This window comes from Notamacropus eugenii, chromosome 3 (assembly GCF_028372415.1).
Source record: "Notamacropus eugenii isolate mMacEug1 chromosome 3, mMacEug1.pri_v2, whole genome shotgun sequence".
NCBI lineage: Eukaryota > Metazoa > Chordata > Mammalia > Diprotodontia > Macropodidae > Notamacropus > Notamacropus eugenii.
This window is the reverse complement of record NC_092874.1, coordinates 219,953,291-219,975,841: the sequence shown is the minus strand read 5'-3', so window position 1 is coordinate 219,975,841 and position 22,551 is coordinate 219,953,291. Positions and strand designations below refer to the sequence as shown.

Genomic DNA, 22,551 nt, shown 5'->3' with positions numbered 1-22,551 from the left:
TTTGGAAAAAAAAAAAAAGGAGGGCTAGTTTCTCTCCAGATTAAGTCTAAAACCACAAGGCAAAAACCTAAATTGAAACAGAAATGATTAAAGCTAGACACCAAGAGAACATCCAGAGTGATATGGTAAACATACATTAGTAGAAATATTGAAATCTCTTTTAAAATAAAATAGTCAATTACATACCAGGAGAGGACTGGACCACTAGATGATCTCAAGTTCCCTTCTGGACGTATGATTTGTTCCACAAGGCTCAATGATATTCAGTTTGTGAAAATTGGAAGACTATGACAAGTTGATATTGAATATATTTAGAATCCCAGGATCCTTACATTTAGGGGTGAGCATGTCACAATCTGGGCTGTATTCTCATTTTCAGTGGATGTGATGAAGTCCATGAGCTTGTATCAGCACAGACCCTATAAGCTCTGAAGGAGTCAAAAGGTCTGTTTCTGATAATTCCCATGATACCACCCTCTAACCCCTGCCCACTGAGGATGAGCTGATCTTGACCCGAGACTGAATATCTACCTCTGGGGAGCAAACGAGAATATGTTGTTTCTACCTTACTCTTTCTCATACTGTCTTTGCTACTATACTAGTTCCAATCTAGACCCATGATACAAGAGACCCAGGGCTCCGCTGCAGTGTGGTTTTCAGGCCCCACTTCTGTTTGAGTTGCCTTTCAATTTACTCTCAATTGTATTCCCTCCAGTTTACCTTCTTTATATTTTGTGTGTACACAAGTGCTTTTGCGTGTCATCTCCTGGAGAACAGAGACTGTTTTTGCCTTTCTTTGTATCTCTGGCACTTTACCACAATGCCTGGTATAGAGTAAGCACTAAATAAATGGTTGTTGACTAATATTTCAGTTGGGGGCCTCTTTAGGCTTTATTCTGACCCTCTGCCCTGTTCTGTCCCTTTGCCTTCCCAAGTCTTACTCTCACTTTCTTTAGCCCCCAGTGACATATTCATAAACCAATGGGTGTAACTTTGTATCCATCACAGAATCCTGGAAAATTTTGTCTAGAAGGCCAGTAGCTAGACTAGATGATAATAATAACTCAAATTTAGATGGTACTTCATGGTTCACAAAGCATTTGATTTCACAGCAGCTCAAAGTGGTAAATACTTCTCATCTGAGCTACCTTTCAACCTTTAAGATTTTGTGATACTACAGCATCTCACCCATCCCATTCCATAAATATTGTGTATCTGTTGTATTCCAGGACACTGTACTAGGTTATGGCAAAATACACAAATATAAAACAATTCTTGCCCTTAAGAAAGTTCCTGACTCAGGAAGATGTTGCCCACTCCTGGGCTAAATGGTCTTTAAGGAAATAGCCACCTGAGTATGGCACTCAGAATCTATAGTTGGAAGGAATACTATTCTTGAATGAAACGAATTTGCTATGTAGGTTTTTCTCTTCCTTTCTCTAAGTAGCCCCAGCAGGGCATAATGGAAAGAACCCTAGATTACGAATCAGAAGACCTCTACCACACTGTTATTAGTCAGTCAACAAACACTTATGAAACAATCATGTGCTAGGCATTGCACTGAGGACACCAAGAAAAGTTAAAAAAAAAAAAACAAACTAATAGCCATTTTTGTCCTCAACAATCATTTGAATGAGGGAAACAACATATAAATAACTAGGTATATGCAATATATATACAGAATAAATGGAAGGTGACTTCAGAAAGGATGTCACTAGCATCTGGGGGACCAGGAAAGGCCTCCTACAGAAGACAGAGTTCAAGCTGAGTCTTGAAGGAAGTCAGGAATCTTAAGGGTTGGAGGTGAGGAGGAAGGAATTCCAGGCATGGGGGACAGTCAGTGTAAAGGCATGCAGAGGGGAGATGGAGTGTCTTGTCCTTAGCTGGAAGGGAATCAGCATTGGGGGAAGGAAAGAGCAAGAAGGCTGGAAAGATAGGTAAGGACCAGGCTCTGAACTGTGCTAAGTAACAAAGGACTTTCTATTTGATCTTCCAGGTAATAGGGAGCCACTGGCATTGACTGAATAAGGGGTGATGTGGTTAGCCCAGACTTTAGGAAAATGATTTTGGCAACTGAATGGAGGATGAAGTAAGAGAGGGGAGAGATCTGAGGCGGAGAGAACAATGAGAAGGCTATTGTGATAGACCTAGTGAGAGGTGATGAGAGTGTGAGAGTGAAAGGAGAGGTATATGAAAGATGTGGAGATAGAAATGACCAGACTTGGCAATGGACTGGCTAAGTGGGGTGAGTAACCTATGTATATGCTTTCTACTAGACGATATATGTCTTATGTCTGTGTTTTGGGTACGTATGATACCTCCCAATTAAACTGTAAGCTCTCCAAGGGAAATCCTCATTCTTTCTTTCTATTGTTACATAGACTACAAAACAAAATTCTAGGTGAAGTTGGACTTCTGGGTCACATGATCAGCAAGATGGAGGCCTAGATATTTTCTCTAATTCCCACGACTTCCCAAACCTTTCCAAAGCAGAAATTATGTGTCAAAGTAAAACAACTTCAGCTGTCTCCAAGGTTTAAGAATCTAAAATGTTTTTAAGAAAACCTATGAAATGACACCTACTTCAAGATCAGCATCACTCAGCATCATCTCCCCTACCCCTCACCATGCTACTGGCATTGAGGCTGTGCACCTGATATACAGATTTAAAACAAAACCTAACTTCACCACCCAGACCTTCCTCCCTCTTCCCAGTACTATGGGAGATCCAGGGTCCAGGCTCTGGAAGTTAGTAGCAAGTGCCTAGGGGCTATGGAAACTTGCTGCCAGTGTCACAGCAGTACTATTCTGTGATGTAAATGATCTCTTCAGGAGAGGAGAGGAATAGAGAAAAAGGGTAAGACACATGTCTGCACTTGAAATAGAACTCATGACCGTACCCCACCCCGCCTTCCTCCCAGAGCCTTGGAGAACCAAGCTATAGAAATCAACTCCCATAGCACCAGCATGGTAGTTCTCTGAACAGCTGGTGATGGGCCAGAGAACTGAGGGACTGAGAAAGTGAGACAGGACATCAGGACAGGATACGGGGATAGAGGGAAGAGAAGGTGCTGTGAAGCACTCTACTAAGCCTGAGGGAAAGAGTCAGCATTCAGGTAGGGTCAATTGTGTCCTACCAAAAGTCTCTTGAGGCAAGGAACCAAAACCAGATGAACCATGAATTGTCTGTTGTGGGAGAAGACACATCCAGCATCCCAGGGATACAACTATCAGAGGGGAGGGAGTCAGAAAGTGAGCAAGAAGGGAAAATAATGATAAAAAGAAAGGCTGAAATTACCAAAGATCTCAGGAGGAAGAAAACTCAATGACCCTGAACATAAATAGATAAAATCAATATGGGGAATATGAATAGCAGAAGGAAATTTGGTTTCTGGATCTAGTAAAGAAGGCATTTATAAATGCTGCAAAACAGAGGAAAATAAATGATCCAGCACTTGATGAGACAGAAGATCCTGTGGAATTTGAGGATGACATAGAACCACAGCATACTGTTTCTGAATGGTTTAAAAGAGAATTAGGAAAAGCAGAGTTCATGGCCTGAACAGCAAATTAGCAGAATAGAAAAATGTGAATCTGCAGTAGAGAGTCTCACCAAGGAAACTAAAAGACAAAAGAACAGATTGGCAATGCAAATACACAGTAGCGAAAAACATTCTGTAAGAAGAGAAGCAAAAAAAATTTATAAATAATAAATGTTTTATATAGCTTTTTAGTATAAGGGTTCACTAAATGACCAGGTGCCTCTCTCCTGTCTTCTAAGGAGTTTCTTTGAGGGCCTGAACAGGATGGTCCTCCCAATGTCTTTGACTGTCTTCTATTTATCAGTTTAGGAATTAGAGAAGGCAAGAAAATCCAAGGAGAAAAAAGGGGAAATTCTTCCACTCTTATTCCCTACTTCCTTTGTGCTCCACACCCAAACTTCCTGCCCCTCAAGTCTTCCCTGTCCCAGCTGACTCTTTCTTCTCTTCTCTTCACCACCTCCCCACCTCCCCACCACCTTCTGGTCCTTCCTAGTCTATTTAACTATTTCTATTTCTGTCCTGTTTTTACCCTTCAGAAAAAGGAAGGGCAAATTTGGAAGGAACAGATGGGAGGAAGCATGGAGGAAGAAGCAGCAGAAGGCAAATAACTTGTTAGGGCTAAGACAGCTGACCTGTTTAACCCTAGGACATTTAAACTATCAATATTAAAAAACACAGGGGCATAACAGAATCCACTCAGGTCTTAGCGCCTCAGTTGCCACTGGGCCTGGATAGCTCTTCCAGGAACCTCAGTGTCTGTCTTCTATCTCTCATTTACCAAATTACTGCCACTCCCTCTTCCTCCTTTATCAATTGCTTCTTCTTGTACTGAATAAATTAATGAATTAATGACAAATAAACTTGGTGCCTCATTCTTTACAGTCCCAAACAATCCAGGGAACACTCTACTCTACCTTTTGAAAATTTAAAAGTTTAAAAATTTAAAAGGAAGTTTAGGAATCATTTAGTGAAATAAAAGTAGTGTGGGGACTTTCTAGGTTTCAAATCCACTGAGGGTATTAAATGTGACAGTGGCTTTTCAGGGAGGCCCAGTTCTGGAGTCTGAAGTTTCTAATGAGGTCTTGCCCATTGATCACAGCTGTCAGACGTTTCATTGAGCAGGGCCCTTTCACTTACCTTGGGCATCTCCCCCAGAGGTGAGCACAGCGATGGCTTTGCCAATACCCAGCGATTTTGCCTCAAGATGTGAGTCATGCTTCATGGTCCACTCTGGAAGGCAAAAACGGTCAGTTACGAGAAATGTGGATCACTATGCTGCTGGCTAGGACAAGCGGTGGCCCCTTTTTTTCTGCTCTCCACTTCTTACACTGAGTCTAGACTCTATGACTTGGCAACTTTTTGAACTTTCCTGAGACAAGAGCCCTAGAGTTGTTCCCTGTCAGAGTGACAAGCTGAAATGTCAGTGTAATCCAGCCCAAGGCTATGTCAGCCCTGGGCTAATCCCTCCTACTTCCCTCCCACTCCAACTGGGGTCTATTTGGAGAACAGGGCTAAATTAATGGGAGGTGTCTGACTGGATAAGAAGAAATGGGACAAACTCTAGGGACTCTTCCCTTTTTTAAAGGTATCATCATGGGAAGATGGAGGAACAGATGGCTGGGTGAAAAACGAGGAAACTTAGCAAGGAGAGGAGAGGAGTAATTAAGAACTAGTAAAGTAGCAAGGTTAGGTCTGGTGTTAGTTGGAAATATAATCTGTATTTTAGGAATATGGAGAAGGGCTGGAATCAGGATTTTAGTTAAATCTGGGACTAGGGTTAGGAACAGGCACTAAAGTTGGGGTGAGTTACTGGTGACTTGGTTAAGAGACTTTCTATGCTTCTTCACATCCCATTCTCACTCTCAAGCTCTTGACTATCTCTCAGTTTTCTCTATACCCAAGGTTAGTTTTTCATATTGTCCATGTGACTGTACGTACCTATGCTATAAACATATGCATCAATATGGATATAGGGCATTTTCTTCCATCTTATTCCTGTCTTTTATACACGACAATATTTGGCTTCATTTATTTCCCTATTTCCAGCTACTCACTTCTGAACCCCTTGTAATTTCTGTCCGTTATTCCTCATACTCCTTTGCAATCATCCAAGTCCTTCACCCTCTAGGGGATATACCCTTGGGCTCTGACCTCGGCCCTCCTATTTCTCTATACCATCCCATTTTTGGTGATCTTATTAGCTCCTGTAGTTTCAACTACCATCTGCATGCAGCTGTTTCCTAAATCTGCATATCCTACCCTCATCTCTCTTTTGAGTTCCAGTCCTAAATCACCATATGCCTACTGAACATTCATTTCGATATCCTATGGGCATTTCATATTTCATATTTATTTTAATTTAATAAATGAATATAGAACTCACTATCTTTTTCCTCAAGCCTACACCTCTTCCAAACTTCCCAATTTTCGGTTGAGTATACCACCATTCTTCTAGTCACCAAAGTTCACAACCTCAGAGTTATCCTTAATTTTTTATTCTTCTTCACTTCCAATCCAATCCCATCCAATTCGTTGGTATCTTCTTGTAAGGCCAAGCAAAGTAGGACCTTTTGCTGTTTTTGTTTCACTGTAAGTGCCTCTGAATAATGTGATTAAAGAGGATCTTTCCCATTCATAGTCAGGCCTGGGAAGGTACTGGTTCTCACGGGATATGATGCCCTCTGGCTCTAAAAAGTATAAAGACTCTGAGGTACAATTTTATTTTGGGACTTACTGACCAGAAGTGTTTGGCCAGATGAGACTCTGAGAAGCTCTCTGGTAACTATGGTCAGATAGTTGGACCTGTCTGTTGAATTGTGATATATGTATTGATTATGGTCAGATAGTTGGAAACCATGTCTGTTGACTGCTGAGTTCTCTATATTTTCTCTGAAGTTCAGGGTGCTGACTTTTTCCCCCTGAACTAGGCGAATGCTATATGTGTTTCATTAAAGTGACTATTAATCCCTCAAAAGTTGCCCTTCCTTTTATAAATGCAGATCTAAGAACCTGTGATAGCAGGCCTGCCCCCCCACCCCATGTATGTTGGGGTGCTTACTGATATACTTGTCAATTCTACTTCTACAAGTTCTCTTGCATCCATTCATTTCTTTCTACTTACAGAGCCTAATTCAAGCTCTGACCACTTGTTACCTGGACTATGACAACAGCCTCATAACATTTTCCTTGCAGTAGTCTCTATCTTCAATCCAGTCTCCACATCGATGCCAGAACAATACTCCTCAATCACAGTGACCATGTCATACTTCCCCCAAACCTTTAGTCTCTCCCTATTGTCTCTAGGATAAAATACAAACTCTTGTGTTTGCAATTTAAAGCTCTTCAAAATCTGGTTTCAGCCGATTATTATTTCAGACTGCTTTTACTGACCCATACTCTGTATTTCAGCCAAATTAACCAAATTTTGCTCCAAATTCAAAATCCCATCTCTCCTATTCCTTTGCCTTTGCAGAGGCTCTTTCTATGCCTGGAACACTCTCCCTCTTCCCCTCTGCCTCTTAGAATTCTTCAATTCCTTCAAGGCTGAGCTCAAACTCCATCTCCCAAAGAGACACTTTCTGATTTCTCTAGGTATTACTGTTCCCCTCTAAATTTATAATCTGCATACATTTTGCTTTCCTTCCGTAGAATATAATCTCATTAAGGGCAGAGACTGTCTCATTTTTTTCTTTGTATCTCCAACACACAGTATAGAACCTGAATTTCCTACCTGAATTCTTACATGATATCCCTGTTTCTAATCTCTCCAGTGTTCAATTTATCACACGTACTTGTACTGGATTAGCATTTTTAAAACATCACTTTAATCACTTCTCTACACTGCTCAAATATCTTCAATGTGCTTTTCCCCCATTGTCTACATGATCAAAGTCAAATTACTTTGTTGGATAATCAAGTTCTTCCACCATCTAGATTTTCAAACTTATTTTTCGCTGTTATCCAGGACAAACCCTCAGCACTAATCAGGTTGGTCCACCATCCACCACATTTCTCATTTTTGTCTGTGCTTGTGAAAATGCCTCTTCTTTTCAATCCTTTAAGATATAATCCAATCCCAACCACTTTGATGAAAAACTTTCTTGGAGTATTCACAGTCTACTGAGATCTCATTTCTCTCAGTTCCTATTTATAATCTATACTACTCCCCATATCACATACTACCTTGTATTGATATTTAATTACTTCACACGTGTATTTCTTGTTTCTTCCAACCACACTATAAGTTCCTCAAGAATAAGGAATGTCATTTAATTTTTTTGTATTCCTTAATGCCTAGCATAGTTCATGCTCATAATAACCACTTAAATTTATTTAGTACATGAATGAGCAGAGCCAAATACATAGATACAAACACAGATACAGAAACACCTTATTTTTTCTATACATATGACATGTATTCCACAATAACAAATAGTTACACATATAGATACATTCATTCACACATGGACAGAGACACCTCAGTCACTCAAGGATCCTGGAAAGAATGGAAAGAGAATAAAGAAAAAAAAAGGTGTAAATGAAGGAAGGGAAGAGCTTTCATTATTTGAATTCACCAGTTCCTTCCTGCCTAACCATAGCTGGTCACTCTCCTTTCAGAAAAGAAGTGACTACATAAGAGTCTCATACCCCCTTAAGATTTCACTGGGAAGAGAATCCTAGCACAACAAGGGGAACGTCGAGTCAGTGCCAGATCAGAAATCTGTGCATCACACACACAAACAGATAAATGAATGTACTCTCACAGACACGCGCACAAAGACAAAAATCCATGGGCACTCCTGAAGCGCCAAATCTGCACAGATAGATGCATACATATATTAAGAGAAACAGTCATACCCTAGCATGTCCAAATATCTCCAGTGACATACATCTATCTATACATATATCTTTCCCATCCCCACTCTTCACGCACACGTGGACATAAAAACAAAACACAGAGAGAGACTGCGTCATGTTACAGGGGACACTGCCTTGTCCTTAGATGACTGCTAGGGCAGGGGAGTAGATGGGCAAGGGCTAGGCTACCTAACTAGCCTCCACCCCTTTCCTGCCCCTTAGACAGCAGAGCCGTTCTTGGCAGGTGAAGCAGTCAGGTAGGAGTGGGATGCCTGGCTGAGGGACTAGGATTCTCCAGGTCTGTCCCTCCCCATCCCCCTTCTCCCCTCCAGCTTCTCATTCCACATCCGCTGTTTCCCTTTCCCATTTTCCTCCAGTTCGCCCCACCGTATCTCCTAATACAGTTCACCCCCATTTAACTTGTCCTGATTCCCCCTGGGCTAGTCCCCGGTCCCCAGCTTGCCTGTAGACTTGAGCTTTCCTGTGCAGCTGCTGCCCGGCTGACTGTCCTTGGGGGGAGGGGAGTGTGGTGAAGTTGGGGCGGAGCCAGGTGGAAGCAAAAGGGGAGGGGGAAGGAAAAGAGACTTTCTCCTTCTCTCAAGGAGAATATTGCCCAGGCTGCTCCGCCCTCTCCTCCCCTTTTTTTTTCCTCTCTAAGGAACCAGCCCGGTGTCTTCATTCACTCTCCAGTTGACTCTGGTCCTCTATTAATATTTGGGGAGTTACGAGCACCTGCACTTAGCAGGAAGAAAATGGCATATACATTTAGGATACTGACTTGTTTATAAGCAGGACAGCCCTCTCTCAGCTCAGATTGACAGGGGTTTCTCCTATTCAAGATGATCAAAACCGAGATAGCACAACCCTCTTCCCTGGTCTGATCCAACATCTGCCTATGACAGAAAGTTCTTTCTAAGGCATAATTTTAGTCCCTCCTGCTGCAATGACATAGCAAACAAAATGCTAGATTTGGAGTCTGGAAAACCTGGATTTAAAGACTTTCTCAGACACTTACTGTGTATGTCACCTCGGGAAAGTCATTCAATTTTCTCCACCCCTCAGTTTCCATATTCAAAACAGTTAAACTATCTGTAGCACTTACCTCACAGGTCTATTGTGAAGATCAAATAAGAGAACATGTAAATCATTTTGCAAGTCTTAAAATGCTACGTAAATGTCATTTTAAAAATTATCTACTTTTTATCTACTTCCCTAAGGTTGTATCCTTGGAGGAGCTAGAAATACAGGCTCAAGAGGTTTCTATGCTTCATCTGTTTTGCTTTCAGCTCTCAAATCATTATTACATCATCAAAGTAATGAATATTTTCCTGTGTATGTGTCATTTAATACACCTGCTCAGTACAGATATGGGGTTGGAGGAAATAGCAATAAGTAGGGGAAGATGTCTAGTGTAGAACAAAAGGGTGAGTAGAGAGCTGCTCTAGCTGTTTCTGGTCTACCAGGTGTAGTAAGTAGTTGATCACTTAGGTTGTTTGGGGATGATGAAGTCCATGGCTGTTTGTGTGCCAAAGGGCTAAAGGACTCCCTTTATTGGCTGCTGAGTAGGAAAAGCTGCTAACTCACAGAATCTTTAAGAGAATGACAGTGACAGTGACTGATCTTCAGTCACTCTCTTCTCTTCCATAATGTTAAGACTGTTCTATCTCTTGAGGGCTGGGAGAAGGACCACCCTTCTCCAACGTTGGGTACTCAACTAAGTGAACATGAGCCTAGGTCCCCTCACTGCCTTTTCTGCTTTGTGTTTCCTTTCCTGATTACAGCTTATCAAAAAGCAGCCCCAAGATGGGGGTGTTGGAAGCAACCTTATGAGCTGGAGAGTTCTGTAGCTAATTCAGTAGATGGTCAGTGCTGCCCATATTTGGGGGGAGTCTTGGAGAAGCAAACCACCACTAGGAGGAGCTGGAGAGAGTTGTTTGGACAAGACAGAACGTAACAACACCTATTCACCAGTCTGGCAAATTCCTTAGTATTCTGAAGTTTAAGGCTCAACCTCTCTGGAAAGTATAACTGTAGTTATTGCTGCTCCTTGTTTAAGTTTCTGATCATTTGTGCCTGTGGGTCTTTTGTACGTTAAGCACTTTGTGGGGGGGAGGGGGGGAAGTGAAGGGAGAGAGGAAATAAACATCTATCCCATACCTGATTCATACTGTACATTGACTAACTTTCTACTGCTGCCTTTTGGGGAGACTTTAATGAGCCAAACCTAAACTTCAAGCAATTTTTCCCTGGGACATCAGAGTATGTGCGAAAGAAGCCAAAAAGAAAAAGGAATCTTCTCATTAGATGCCAGGCTTCTCTAGAACTGAATCCAATGAGGGAGCTTAAAAGAACCCCTTAGTGAAGAGGGTGAATGGGATGTACCCCGGCCCCATAGAACCCTGCAATAGTTATAATCGTTAGACTATAAAGGGACATCAAAGCCTAAGCATCTACCATCAAGGAGACTGAAAAGGCATTAATTTCCATACAAACAGATATACTCACTTCTATACCTCCTCCTCCAAAAGCAGTATAGGATCATAGATCTGAGAGGTCATTGAGTCCAATCTCCTCATTTTACGGATGAAGAAAATGATGCACAGAGAGGCCCAGGGTCACATAGCTAGAAGTTTCCAAGGTGAGATGTGAATCCAGATTTTTCTGACTCCAAGTCTGGTGCCCTATCTACTATACCACATCTTTATCATACCCATACCTAGGAGTTCTAGACTAAAAGAATCTTCAAAAGGTCATTTCTAGGCCATCACTTTGTCTCTAGCATGTTCTTCCCTACATGAGGGAATGTCTGCTTTTCTTTAAGAGCATCGGCAAAGATGACAAAAATTCCTTCTATATCTCACACCCTTAACCATTGGAAAGTTTTCCTCAGGTCTAAGCTCATTCCTTATTGGAATTTCAGTACATCCCCTCATGTCTAATTGGAACCACACATTGCCACATTCCCAGGTGCATGTGTACAAATATACATCCACATACAAACTCTACTCTCTAGGTTCAATGGATTTTTCTCAGTCCTCACCATTCTTTAATTCTCCACAGCATTTGCCAGTACTGAGCACCCTTTCTTACTAGATACTTTCTCCGCTCTTTCTTGAGTATGTCTTTCTTGGTTGTCTCTTAACTTGTCTCATCCCTCCTTAGACTCCTTTGCTAGATTATCATCCATATCCCACCTCCTAATGATGGTTGTACATGAAGCCTTTGTCCTGGGCCCTCTTCTCACTCAATACCCTCTCTTTTAGTAACTTTATTAGTTCTCATGGGTTCAATGATCATTCTTTACAAATATTTTTCATATACTACATATATGTATATGAATGTATATATATGTATATACACATATATGTATGTATCTGTGTGTATGCGTTTACTGTCCTCATTTCTCTCTGGAACTAAAGTCTTATGTTACCAACTACCCATAGGACATTTACTACTGGATGGCCTGTGGACATTTTAAATTCAACATGTTCAAAATAGGACTCATTATCTTTACTGCCCAAACCCATCCATCTTCCTTCTACTTCCTATTTTTTGTTTAAGGTCCTACATCCTTCTAGTCACTGAGATTTACAACTTCAGGGTCATTTTGCTTCTTCTCTGTTCTTTACCATACCCTCTCCCCCAATATCCAAATGAGATGTCAAGTTTGGTCAATTCTTTCTCTATGTCTCCCAAGATTCATCTTTTTCTCTCCACCTCTCTAGTTCAGGTCCAATCACCTCTCAACTGTACGACTGCAATAGTCTTCTAATAGGTGAATTCCTAAATTCAGTCTCTCCCCTTTGGGTCTTCCCACAAATGTTCAAGGCTAACCATATCTTTCCTCTTTCCAAAAATCTCCAGAATCTCACTATTACCTATAGGATCAAATTCAAAGCAATCTGTTTGGCATTTAAGACCCTTCACAATCTGGTTTCAGTTTATCTTTCTCGTCTCATATATTTTACATATGTTCATCTCATGTGTATATTTCCTCTGATAGAAGCCCCTTGGGACAAGGGGCTGTTTCATTTTTGTCATCCTATTCCCTACATGTAGCACAAGATAGGTGCTTACTAAATGTTTGTTGATTGAATATACAAAGGCCTAAGCTACAAGGGTCCTGAAATCTCCCCCTAGGCATAACCTGCCCAGAGACATGGCAAAGGAGGGAAAACTGTCACTCACATTCCTTGCTCCAAGATTCTGGGAGGGCAGAGTGCGGTGCCTGGGAAGGGTCCTTCTGCTCTAAGTTTTCCAGGAAGACTCCTTTGCCTTCTAGTTCTCTTTACTCCCTAGAGAGCAAGTTCCTCCTCCCTCCAATTTTCCATGAATAAAAAGGAATACCCAAGACATTAGCCCTCATATCCTATCCCTACTTCCTTCTTGATCCCACTTTCTTTTTTCCTTCTCAATTCCATCCCCATTATTTACAAATCAGGGGTTTTAACCTGAGGCCTATGGACTGATTTTAGGGAATACAAGAATATGGATGGGGAAAAATACATATTCATTTCAATATAATTGGTTTTCTTTGTAATCTGATGGCTTTTATTTTATGCACTTAAAAACATTATTCTGAGAAAGTATTGGTTCACTAGACCCAAAAGGATCAGTGACATAAAAAATATCTAAGCACCCATGGTCTAAATGGTTACTTAGTTAGAAAATGGCCTTTTCCCTCCTTCCACCATGATCTATCCTCTGGGGCCCTACACTTTGGGATCACATCTTTCTCTTTCACATCTCAGTAGCTTTGACCATGAGACCAAATCTTATTCTTCATCTCTCTTATTTTCATAGATAAAGGGAAAATAATGAAGAAATATAAGAATTCTTTTATGAGACAAATACAGTCCCAATATCTAAACTAGGAAAGGATAGAACACAAAAGGAGAACCACAGACCAATATCATTAATGAATGAATATAAATTTAAAATTTTAAAATAGATCTTCTGGGTCATGTGATCAACAAGATGGAAAACTAGATATTTTCCCTGATCCTTACAACCTCTCAAACTTCCTAAACTAGGAATTATGCACCAGAGACAAAACAATTTCAGCTGTCTGCATGGTATAGCTAGGACATCAAGAACCCAAAGAAGGTAAAAACTCCATGGACTAACATCTAACTTAAACTCCCTCAGTAACCCCTCCCTTACTTAACCCAATGCTCCTAATTGCAATAGACTTGACCCATAGGCTAGCCACAAAATGCAACTCCATACCTTAACCTTCTCCTGCCCTCTTTCTAGTGCTTTGCAGTTTGGGATCTCAACTCCAAATTGCAGAAATTCCAGAGCCCATAATAGCCAGCACCACAGCAGCATCTGTGCTTCAAGAGTTCTACAGGGAACAAATATAAAGAGAGAATGGGGCAGGACATGTGTCTGTATTTATAATGAGTCCAACTCTATACTCTGACCCTTACCTCTTCTCAGTGCTGCAGAAATCCAAACTCTAAATGGCAGAAGTTTTTCCAGGCAAAGATAGTAGTAACATGGCAGGGCTCTATACCACTGGACCAGAGAACTGAGGAACAGAGGGAACAAGACAAGACATTGTATGTGTGGAGTTGTGTAGCACTCCACTAAGCCTAAGAGAAGTGGTTCAGCATCCAGTTGGGGCCAGTTTGTACCCCCCCACCAAAGTCACTGAAGTCTGAGACTTAAGCTGGTGAACTAAATTGCCCAGTGTGGAATAAGGCTAAAATACTATGAGATCCAATCCCCAAGAAAACCATTATCGAAGGGGAAGGAGTCAGAAAGTAATCAAAAAGAGAAAATAACAATAACAACAAAGACTGAAATTACCAAAGATCTAAGGAAGAAAGAAACTCAAAGTCCTTGAGCATAAATAAATAAACCAACAGGGAAAACATTAACAGCAAAAGGAAATATGGCCTACAAAGCTAGTAAATAAGTTCAGGCATAGCAAAGCATATAGCAAAACAAAAGCAGAGGACCCTGTAGATTTTGAGGAGATCACAGAACCACAGCATGCTGTTCCTAAGTGGTTTAAAGTAAAATAGGAACTGGGAGAATAGAACTTATGGCTTGCATACCAGAAATAATTAGAAGAATAGAAAATTTTGAATCTGCTGTAACAAGTCTCATCAAAGAAACAAAAGAAAGGACAATTGATTGGGAGTGCAGATACACAAAGTGAAAGACAATGTGGAAGAAGAAAAGTTAAAAGCAAAAACATTAAAAGAAAACATGTTCTCCAATAAAATTTATTTTCTTTATCAAGTTAAGGGTTATTGGTTGGTCTCCCAGAAAAACATTGAGTCAAAAAAACCTGAATATTAAAATGCAGCAAATAATGCAAGAAAACTTCTGGATCCATAGAACAGTTCCAGAAAATAATCCAAGGCTACAAACTCTGAAATACATAGCAGTTAAATTGAACAATTCCATGGAGAAACAACAAATTTCATAAATAACTAGGTGAAAGGCCTTCAAAAACAAAGCAAAAGAAAACTAAGTAACAAGACTATTATGCACTAGTAGAAAATGAAGGAGAGGATGAAATATTGAAAGCAGTGGAGATAACCCACCCTGCAAATCTGAGCTTAAACAAAAAAAAAAGTGAATGTTCAATAAGTAAAAAGTCATCTGAAACACTCTTAGAAAGAAAACTAGACCTGAAGAAATTATTTGCTTCTTAAACACCCCAGACAACAGAAATGCAGGAGTGATGTACAAATGCAGCAGCCAAAGACAGCAAAACCAAGAGCAACAGAGAAATAGCAGAAAGACCCTTAAGAGACTGTTCTCAATTTTTTCCTAATTGTACACAAGGGAACAGAGGTGAAGGCAGAAGTCAAGCAGAAGTGAAGGTGGAAAGGCAGGCCTAGCCATGGACTGAAATTTGTGGCATGCCTAGACGGGAATCAGTGGTGAATCAGTGGGACTAAATAACAAATTGAGAGGAGGTGTAGAAGGGAGAAGGGAAGGAGCAGGTTAGAGAGCAGTGTGTGGTGTGCTTTGGTCAAGTCAGGGGCTAGCAATGAAGGGGATATGACTTGTCGGTCTGTTAGGAAGAGGACATCCTGTAGAGGAGTGGGTGAAGACGTATTGAAAAGGAGGGAGGACGGAGAAGGGGAAGACTTCTTTGGGTGAAAAGAGATTTCTTTGTGAAGGGTGAAGAGGATATGCTGGGTATCGTCTGCAGGGATGTGGTTCTTGGAGAGACCACTCGTCCTTCCTTGTTGGGTATGGGGGGGCGGGTAGTAGGGGAAAGAATTAGAGTTCTTGGAGATTGGTTGCTTGGTTGTTGTTCTTCTTTCTTGAAGACGACAAAAATGACATCATTATGTGAGAGTTAAGTTTCAGTGTGTCTGACTATGGCTCATCAGACCAGTACAAGCTTGGAATGCTCTACCACAGAGCAGGCACAGATAGTCCATGTGAACATTTGGGGTGAATTCTCTAAATTTGTGCATCCTGTGTTTCCTTTGAGTTGTTTCAATTCTGCTTTGCTCATAGAGCACAGAATGTTCTCTGATGTGGGACTGCCATGTTGAGCAGTCCTGTGGCAGGGCCTCCCAAGTCACATATCAGTTCCAAAGATCTTATGAGAGACCTTGAGAGTGTCCCTGTATTGCTTCATCTGACCGCCATGTGAACACTTGTCCTGTGTGAGTCCCCCATAAAATAGTCTTTTTGGCAAGTATTCATTTTACATTTGAACAACGTGGCTAGCCCATTGGAGTTGCACTCTCTGAAGCATAGTTTGAATGCTTGGCAGTTTAGTTTGAGAAAGAACCTCAGTGTCTGGTATCTTATCCTTCCAGGTGATCTTCAGAATCTTCCTAAGCCAATTCAAATAGAAGCAATTCAGTTTCCTGGCATGGTTCTGGCATACTGTTCAGCTTTCACAGGCATACAACAATGAAGTCAGCATAAGGTCTCTATAGACCTTCAGTTTGGTAGTCAATCTAATACCTCTTCTCTCCTTCTTTCCTTTTTTTTCTCAAAATTTTTCCCAAACACTGAGGTAGCTCTGGCAATGCATGTGTCAACATCATAATCAATGTATATATCCCTGAAAAGTACATAAACGTAAGTGAACTTATCCACATCATTCAAAACTTCTCCATTTGCTGTAACCAATGGTTCCACATATGGATGATGTGGTGATGGCTGATGGAGCACCTCTGTTTTCTTGGTGTTAATTGATAGGTCAAAATTAGCACAAATAATAGAGAATAGATCCATACTTGGTTGCATCTCAGCTTCAGAGGCTGCACTGAGTGCACAATCATCTGAAAACAGGTAATCATGCACCAGCACTCCCTCCACCTTGGTCCTGGAGGGAAATGATGCCTAGGGGAGTGGGAAGGCAGGTACCCAGAGATTTTGAAGCAAATGAGTAAGGATCAGAGGAAGGGCAAAGGTCATTGGTAGGCTGAATAATTGAGGATATAGGGAGGGCTCTAGTTGTGGAGCAGTATCTCTCTATCACCTGAAGGAATTAGTATTTTTCTGGGAATGAAGCACCAATGGAAAAGAGAGAAAGGGAAGTAGGCTCTACAAGGCAGTGGCAGAGATGCACAGAGAGAAGAACCCAGAATAGGTACCTTAGAAATTTTGATCTCAAGAGGAATACAGAGACTATAGAGGGACTAGAAAGGTACAGGAACCATGAATCAGAGAATGAGGGTCTGGGTTGGTTGTTGTTCTTTGTCTCAAAGAGGACCAAAATGTTATCACCATGATAAAGTGAAGTTTCAGTGTGTAGGACTGTGGCTGATCAGACCAATACGAGCTCAGAATGCTCTACCACAGATAGGGCACAGATAGTCCGTGTGAATATTTGGGGTGGTTACTCCACATTTGCACATCCTACATTTCCTTTGTGCTGTTTCAATTCTGCTTTGCTCAAAGAGCACAGAACCCTTTTTGATGTGGGCACACCATGCTGAGCAGTCCTGTGCCAGCGTCTCCCATGTCATACAATCAAATCCAAAGTTCTTCAGAGAGACCTTGAGAATATCTTTGTATCACTTCTTCTGTACACCATGTGATTGCCTGCCCCATGCAAGTTCTCCATAAAATAGTCTTTTTGGCAGGCATACATTTTGCATTTGAACAACATGGCCAGTCATTGGAGTTGCATTCTCTGAAGCACAGTTTGAATGCCTGGCAGTGTAGTTTCAGCAAGGACCTCAGTGTCAGGTGATCTTCAGAATCTTCCTAAAACAGTTCAAATGGAAGTGATTCAGTCTCCTGGCATGGTGCTGGTAGACTGTCCATGTTTCGCAGGCATACAACAATGAAGTCAGCACAACGGCTCTGTAGATCTTCAGTTTTTTAGTCAGTCTAATACTTCTTCTCTCCCAAACTTTTCTTCAGAGCCTCCCAAACACTGAGTTAGCTCTAGCAATGCATGCATCAACCTCATTGTCAGTGTGTACAACCCTGGAAAGTACACTACCAAGGTAAGTGAATTTATCCACAGCATTCAAAACTTCTCCATTTGTTGTAACTGATGATTTCCACAGATGGATGGTGTGGTGGTGGTTGATGGAGCACCTGTGTTTTCTTGGTGTTAATTATTAGGTCAAAATTGGCACAGGCAGGAGAGAATTGATCGATACTTTGTTGCATCTCAGCTTCAGAGGCTACATTGAGTGCACAATCATCTGCAAACAGAAAATAATGCACCAACACTCCCTCCACTTTGGTTTTGGCTTGTAGCCTTTTCAGATTGTGGCCAATTCAAACTGTACCATCAGTACAGTAGTTGACCTGCCACATTCATCCTCATTGAAAGCATTTGACAACATGACTGAAAACATCATTCTAAAAAGCATAGGAGCAAGCACACAATCCTGTTTCACTCCATTGGTGACTGGAAGAGCACAAGAGCATTGTCCACTATCCAGAACCTGGGCAAACATGCCATCATGAAATTGACATACAATACAATACAAACTTCTCTGGGCAACCAAATTTTGATATAATTTTCCATTAGCCCTCATGACTAACAGTGTGAAAGGCTTTAGTCAGATCTAAAAATGTTATATACAGAACTCTGCTCTGCTCCTGCCTTTTCTTCTGGAGTTGTCAGGCAGCAAACACCATATCGACTGTTCCTTGGCCCTTTCTGAAGCCACACTGGTTCTCAGGTATGTGACCATCTTCCAGGTGAAGGGTCAGCCTATTAAGGAGGACTCTAGCAAGAATCTTGCCAACAATGACTAAGAGAGAGATCCTCCTGTGATTGTTGCAGGACACTCTATTCCCTTTACCTTTATAAAGACAGACAATGGAGACATCCTTGAACTCCTGGGGGATAACTTCTCCTTGCCATATAACCTGGAAAATTTCAGTCAGCTTTTGTAGGAGCCATGGTCCCCCTACCTTGTAAATCTTAGCTGGAATAGAATCAGTACCAGGTGCTTTGCCACATGAGAAGAGCCTAATGACACTCAAAACCTCTTCTTCACTTGGAAGATCAGCTAAGGAGTGATTGATTTCAACCTGAGGTAAACAGTCAATGGCCTCAGCATTGGTTGATGATGATCTATTGAGAACACTATGGAAGTGCTCAGCCCATCTTTCTAGGATCATGTCCTTATCACTAATCAATGTGGCTCCATCAGCACTGAACACTTGTGATGCCATAGGTTTTTGGTCCATAAATAACTTTCAGGGAATCATAAAAGCACTTCAGATTGTTACTATCAACATAAAACTGAATTTCATCTGCCTTCTTATTGAGCCAGGAATCCTGCATGTCTCTAAGCTTTGCTTGTACTTTCCTTTTGATGGAACTAAATGCTTCCTTCTTAGAGATGGATGAATTATCCTGCTGGTAAATCCTATTTTTCATTTAGCATTCTGAATTCTCCCCCTCATTTTCATTAAACCAGTCTTTCCTTGAATACTTATTTTGCCCGTTGGTTCTAGAATATCAGGGCAATTTTCCTTGATAATTTCATGAAAGATGATGTCTAGGCTCTTTTTTGATCATGGCTTTCAGGTAGTCCCATAATTTTTAAATTGTCTCTCCTGGATCTATTTTCCAGGTCAGTTGTTTTTCCAATGAGATATTTCACATTATCTTCCATTTTTTCATTCTTTTGGTTTTGTTTTGTGATTTCTTGGTTTCTCCTCCATCTGTTCCATTCTACTTTTGAAAGAACTATTTTCTTCAGTGAGCTTTTGAACCTCCTTTTCCATTTGGCTAATTCTGCTTTTTAAAGCATTCTTCTCCTCATTGGCTTTTTGAACTTCTTTTGCCAATTGAGTTAGCCTATTTTTCAAGGTGTTATTTTCTTCAGCATTTTTTTGGGTCTTCTTTAGCAAGGTGTTGACCTGCTTTTTATGCTTTTCTTTCATCTCTCTCATTTCTGTTCCCAGTTTTTCCTCCACCTCTCTCACTTGATTTTCAAATTCCTTTTTGAGCTCTTCCATGGCCTGAGCCCATTGAATATTTATTTTGGATGTTTGGGATACAGAAGCCTTGACTTCTGTGTCTTTCCCTGATGGTAAGCATTGTTTTTCCTCATCTGAAAGGATGGGAGGAGATATCTGTTCACCAAGAAAGTAACCTTCTATGGTCTTATTTTTTTCCCTTTTCTGGGCATTTTCCCAGCCAGTGACTTGACTTCTGAGTTTCCTTTCCACACCCACCTAGCCTCCAGATCTGCCCACCTAATGCTTGGGGTCTGAGATTCAAATGCTGCTTCCCAGCCTCAGGGGCTTTCCTCGGGGATGGGGCTGCTATTCAGTGTTAGATTAAGTTCAGCTGCTCAGGTCAGGACAGGGCCACCATATGGGGTTCAGTTCAGGGGGTTTATGTGGAGCCCTTCAACAATGGATCCAAGCTCCTGCCTGCTTTGGGAGCCCCTGTCTGCTGCTGCCTCCCGAGGGGTTTTCAGTTATGGAGACACCCCGCTCCTATCTCAGAGAGATGGAAAGACCCTCTCACTGACCTTTGGCACCTGTGGGTGGAGGGACCTCCTTGGCCAGTGGAGATTCTGTCCCTGAAGTCTGCTCAGATCTGCTCCTCTTGGTGCCGTGCAGCCAAGGCAGGGCTGGGCTCTGCTCCAGGTCTGGTGAGTGATGGACCTTTGGTGTCAGTTTTTCAGGTCTCTCTGGAAGAGAAATCTCCTCCAGTCCGTTGTTCTGTGGCTTCCACTGCTCCAGAATTTGTTGGGAGTTCTTCTTTACAGGTATTTTATGGGCTGTGGGTTGGGAGCTAGCATATGTGTATCTTTCTACTCTGCCATCTTGGCTCCTCCTTCATTAAACCAGTCTTGGTGTTTGAGAGTGTTCTGATACAGATTAGCAGATACAGTGCTGTACACCAAATCTCTGAGAGCTGCCCACTCCTTTGCTGCTCCACTGTTGCCAACTGTGTATTGGCTCAGTTTTTCCTCCAGTTACCAACAAACTGTTCATACTCGGAGAAGAGCTCTAATTTGTTGACATTAATTCTTTTGGTAGTCATTTTGTCTTAGGGGTGGTGCTTTTGATGAATGTGAATATTTAGCTTGAAAAGGATAAGTCTGTGATCAGTCCAGCACTCTGCACCACACATTGCCTTTGTCACCCTTACATCTTGTCTGTCTCTTCTCTTTATAATCACATAGTCTATTAGATGCCAATATTTGCTGCGAGAGTGCATCCATCAAATTTTATTGTGCTTAGGTAAATGAAAAACAGTGTGGGTAATGAGAAGGTCAGGAGATGTACAAGTCTTCAGCAGAAAATGATCATTGCTGTTGCTGTTTCCAACTCCATTACGCCCTAGGATTCCCTGCGAAGGGAATCTGAGCCTGCTCTAGCATTAAAGTCACCCAGAATTATAAACTTGTCCTTTTTTGGCACATTGAGGATAAAGGTCTCTAGGTCTTCATAAAATTTTTCTTCAACCTCATCAGGGTTCGTCATGGTAGGAGCATAGGCACTGATGATGGTGGCATGGCGTTTTCCTACAAGTGGCCATCACATTGTCATAAACCTGTCATTCACTCGTTTTGGCAGGCATACCAGCTTGCTGACTAGATTAGTTTTTATTGCAAAACCTATATGGTGCTCCCCTTCACTGTGGCCACTCCAGATAAATGTGAATCAGGCTCCAATTTCAGTAAGCTGGCCTTCATTTTCCAGCCTTGTTTTATTCAGGGCTGCTATTGGATGTGATAGCTGTTGAGTTCTCTTGCAACAAGAGCAGTTCGTCTTTCAGGTCAACTGGCTTTTGTATTGTCTATAAGTGTGCACACGTTCCATGTGTCGAGGGTGAGTGGAATCATCTTTGCAGATGTTTTTTGTACCTTTTGTACATTTCTTTGTGTTTCAACGACAGAGTGAGATTCCTCGCCTGCCACAGTAATCAGGCCAGGGTTGGGTAAACAGACAATGTTTAGGGCACCTTTTCTAGCCCCTTTCCTCACACCAGGAGGTGAGCAGTGTGATTCTTAAAAGGTTGCTCACGCACCCAGGGGGATGCTGAGTCCCACTGCTGCTTCTAGTGAGAAATGACCCTGTGGCCTCGTCCACCTGTGTGCAGGGTTGTGACTACAGTTCCCAGTGTAGTCACACCTGTTACTTCATCACTTGCCTGTCACCACAGGACTTTTAGATATAATAGTAAAATGGTATGGGTGATGTCTTTTGATTTGTGAGTAAATTGTATTTAAATGAGGCAGAGTTGCACAAATTCGTCAGCCTCACTCTTTCCTCCAGAATCATCATAGTCCAGTGGCAGGGCAGAGTCAAGACAACTGGTGATGGCCCAGGATGCAGTGGATGACTTTGGCATATCTGGTGTCTAACCAAGCTCTAAGCACTCCACATCGCCTGCTTCAGCTGCTTTCATGACCATTGGAACAAATTGTTCTCATCTGCCCATTCCACCAAGGGAAATCTTGGGGTAGACACACCCCTAACTCACCAATGGGTTTGAGAATTCTTGGTTACCCTTGGTTACCCTCAAGCTGGTTTGGCTCATCTGCTAAAATGGTTTACCAGGATGTGGCCGCTGCACATGCTGCAGCTTCTTAGAGCCAGAGGTGAGAGTTGGGGGGAACAAGTGGAGACCAAAGGTAGAAAGAGTCCTGAAAAGGGATCAGCAGTCATCACATCAAGGGTACTGGTCCTCCCTGAACACACCCCACACCCCAATGAGGGTCTA

At 41.7% G+C, this 22,551-nt stretch overlaps 1 protein-coding gene across 3 annotated transcripts in view; it reads right to left on the bottom strand.

The window, feature by feature from the left end:
* The window catches only part of PFKM (phosphofructokinase, muscle), a 56,847-nt gene that overhangs the window by 19,420 nt on the left and 14,876 nt on the right, over positions 1-22,551 (bottom strand). The window contains exons 1-2 of one of the 3 annotated variants that reach the window (XM_072654506.1): positions 8,863-8,963; positions 4,680-4,772 (exon numbers count right to left, since the gene is read on the bottom strand). In XM_072654506.1, coding sequence (XP_072510607.1) covers positions 4,680-4,764 — 85 coding nt within the window. In that variant the 5' untranslated portion in view covers positions 4,765-4,772; positions 8,863-8,963. Of the gene's footprint in view, positions 1-4,679; positions 4,773-4,869; positions 4,954-8,862; positions 8,964-22,551 lie in introns of those variants that run through there. The other 2 variants (XM_072654508.1, XM_072654507.1) reach the window with 2 other exon arrangements.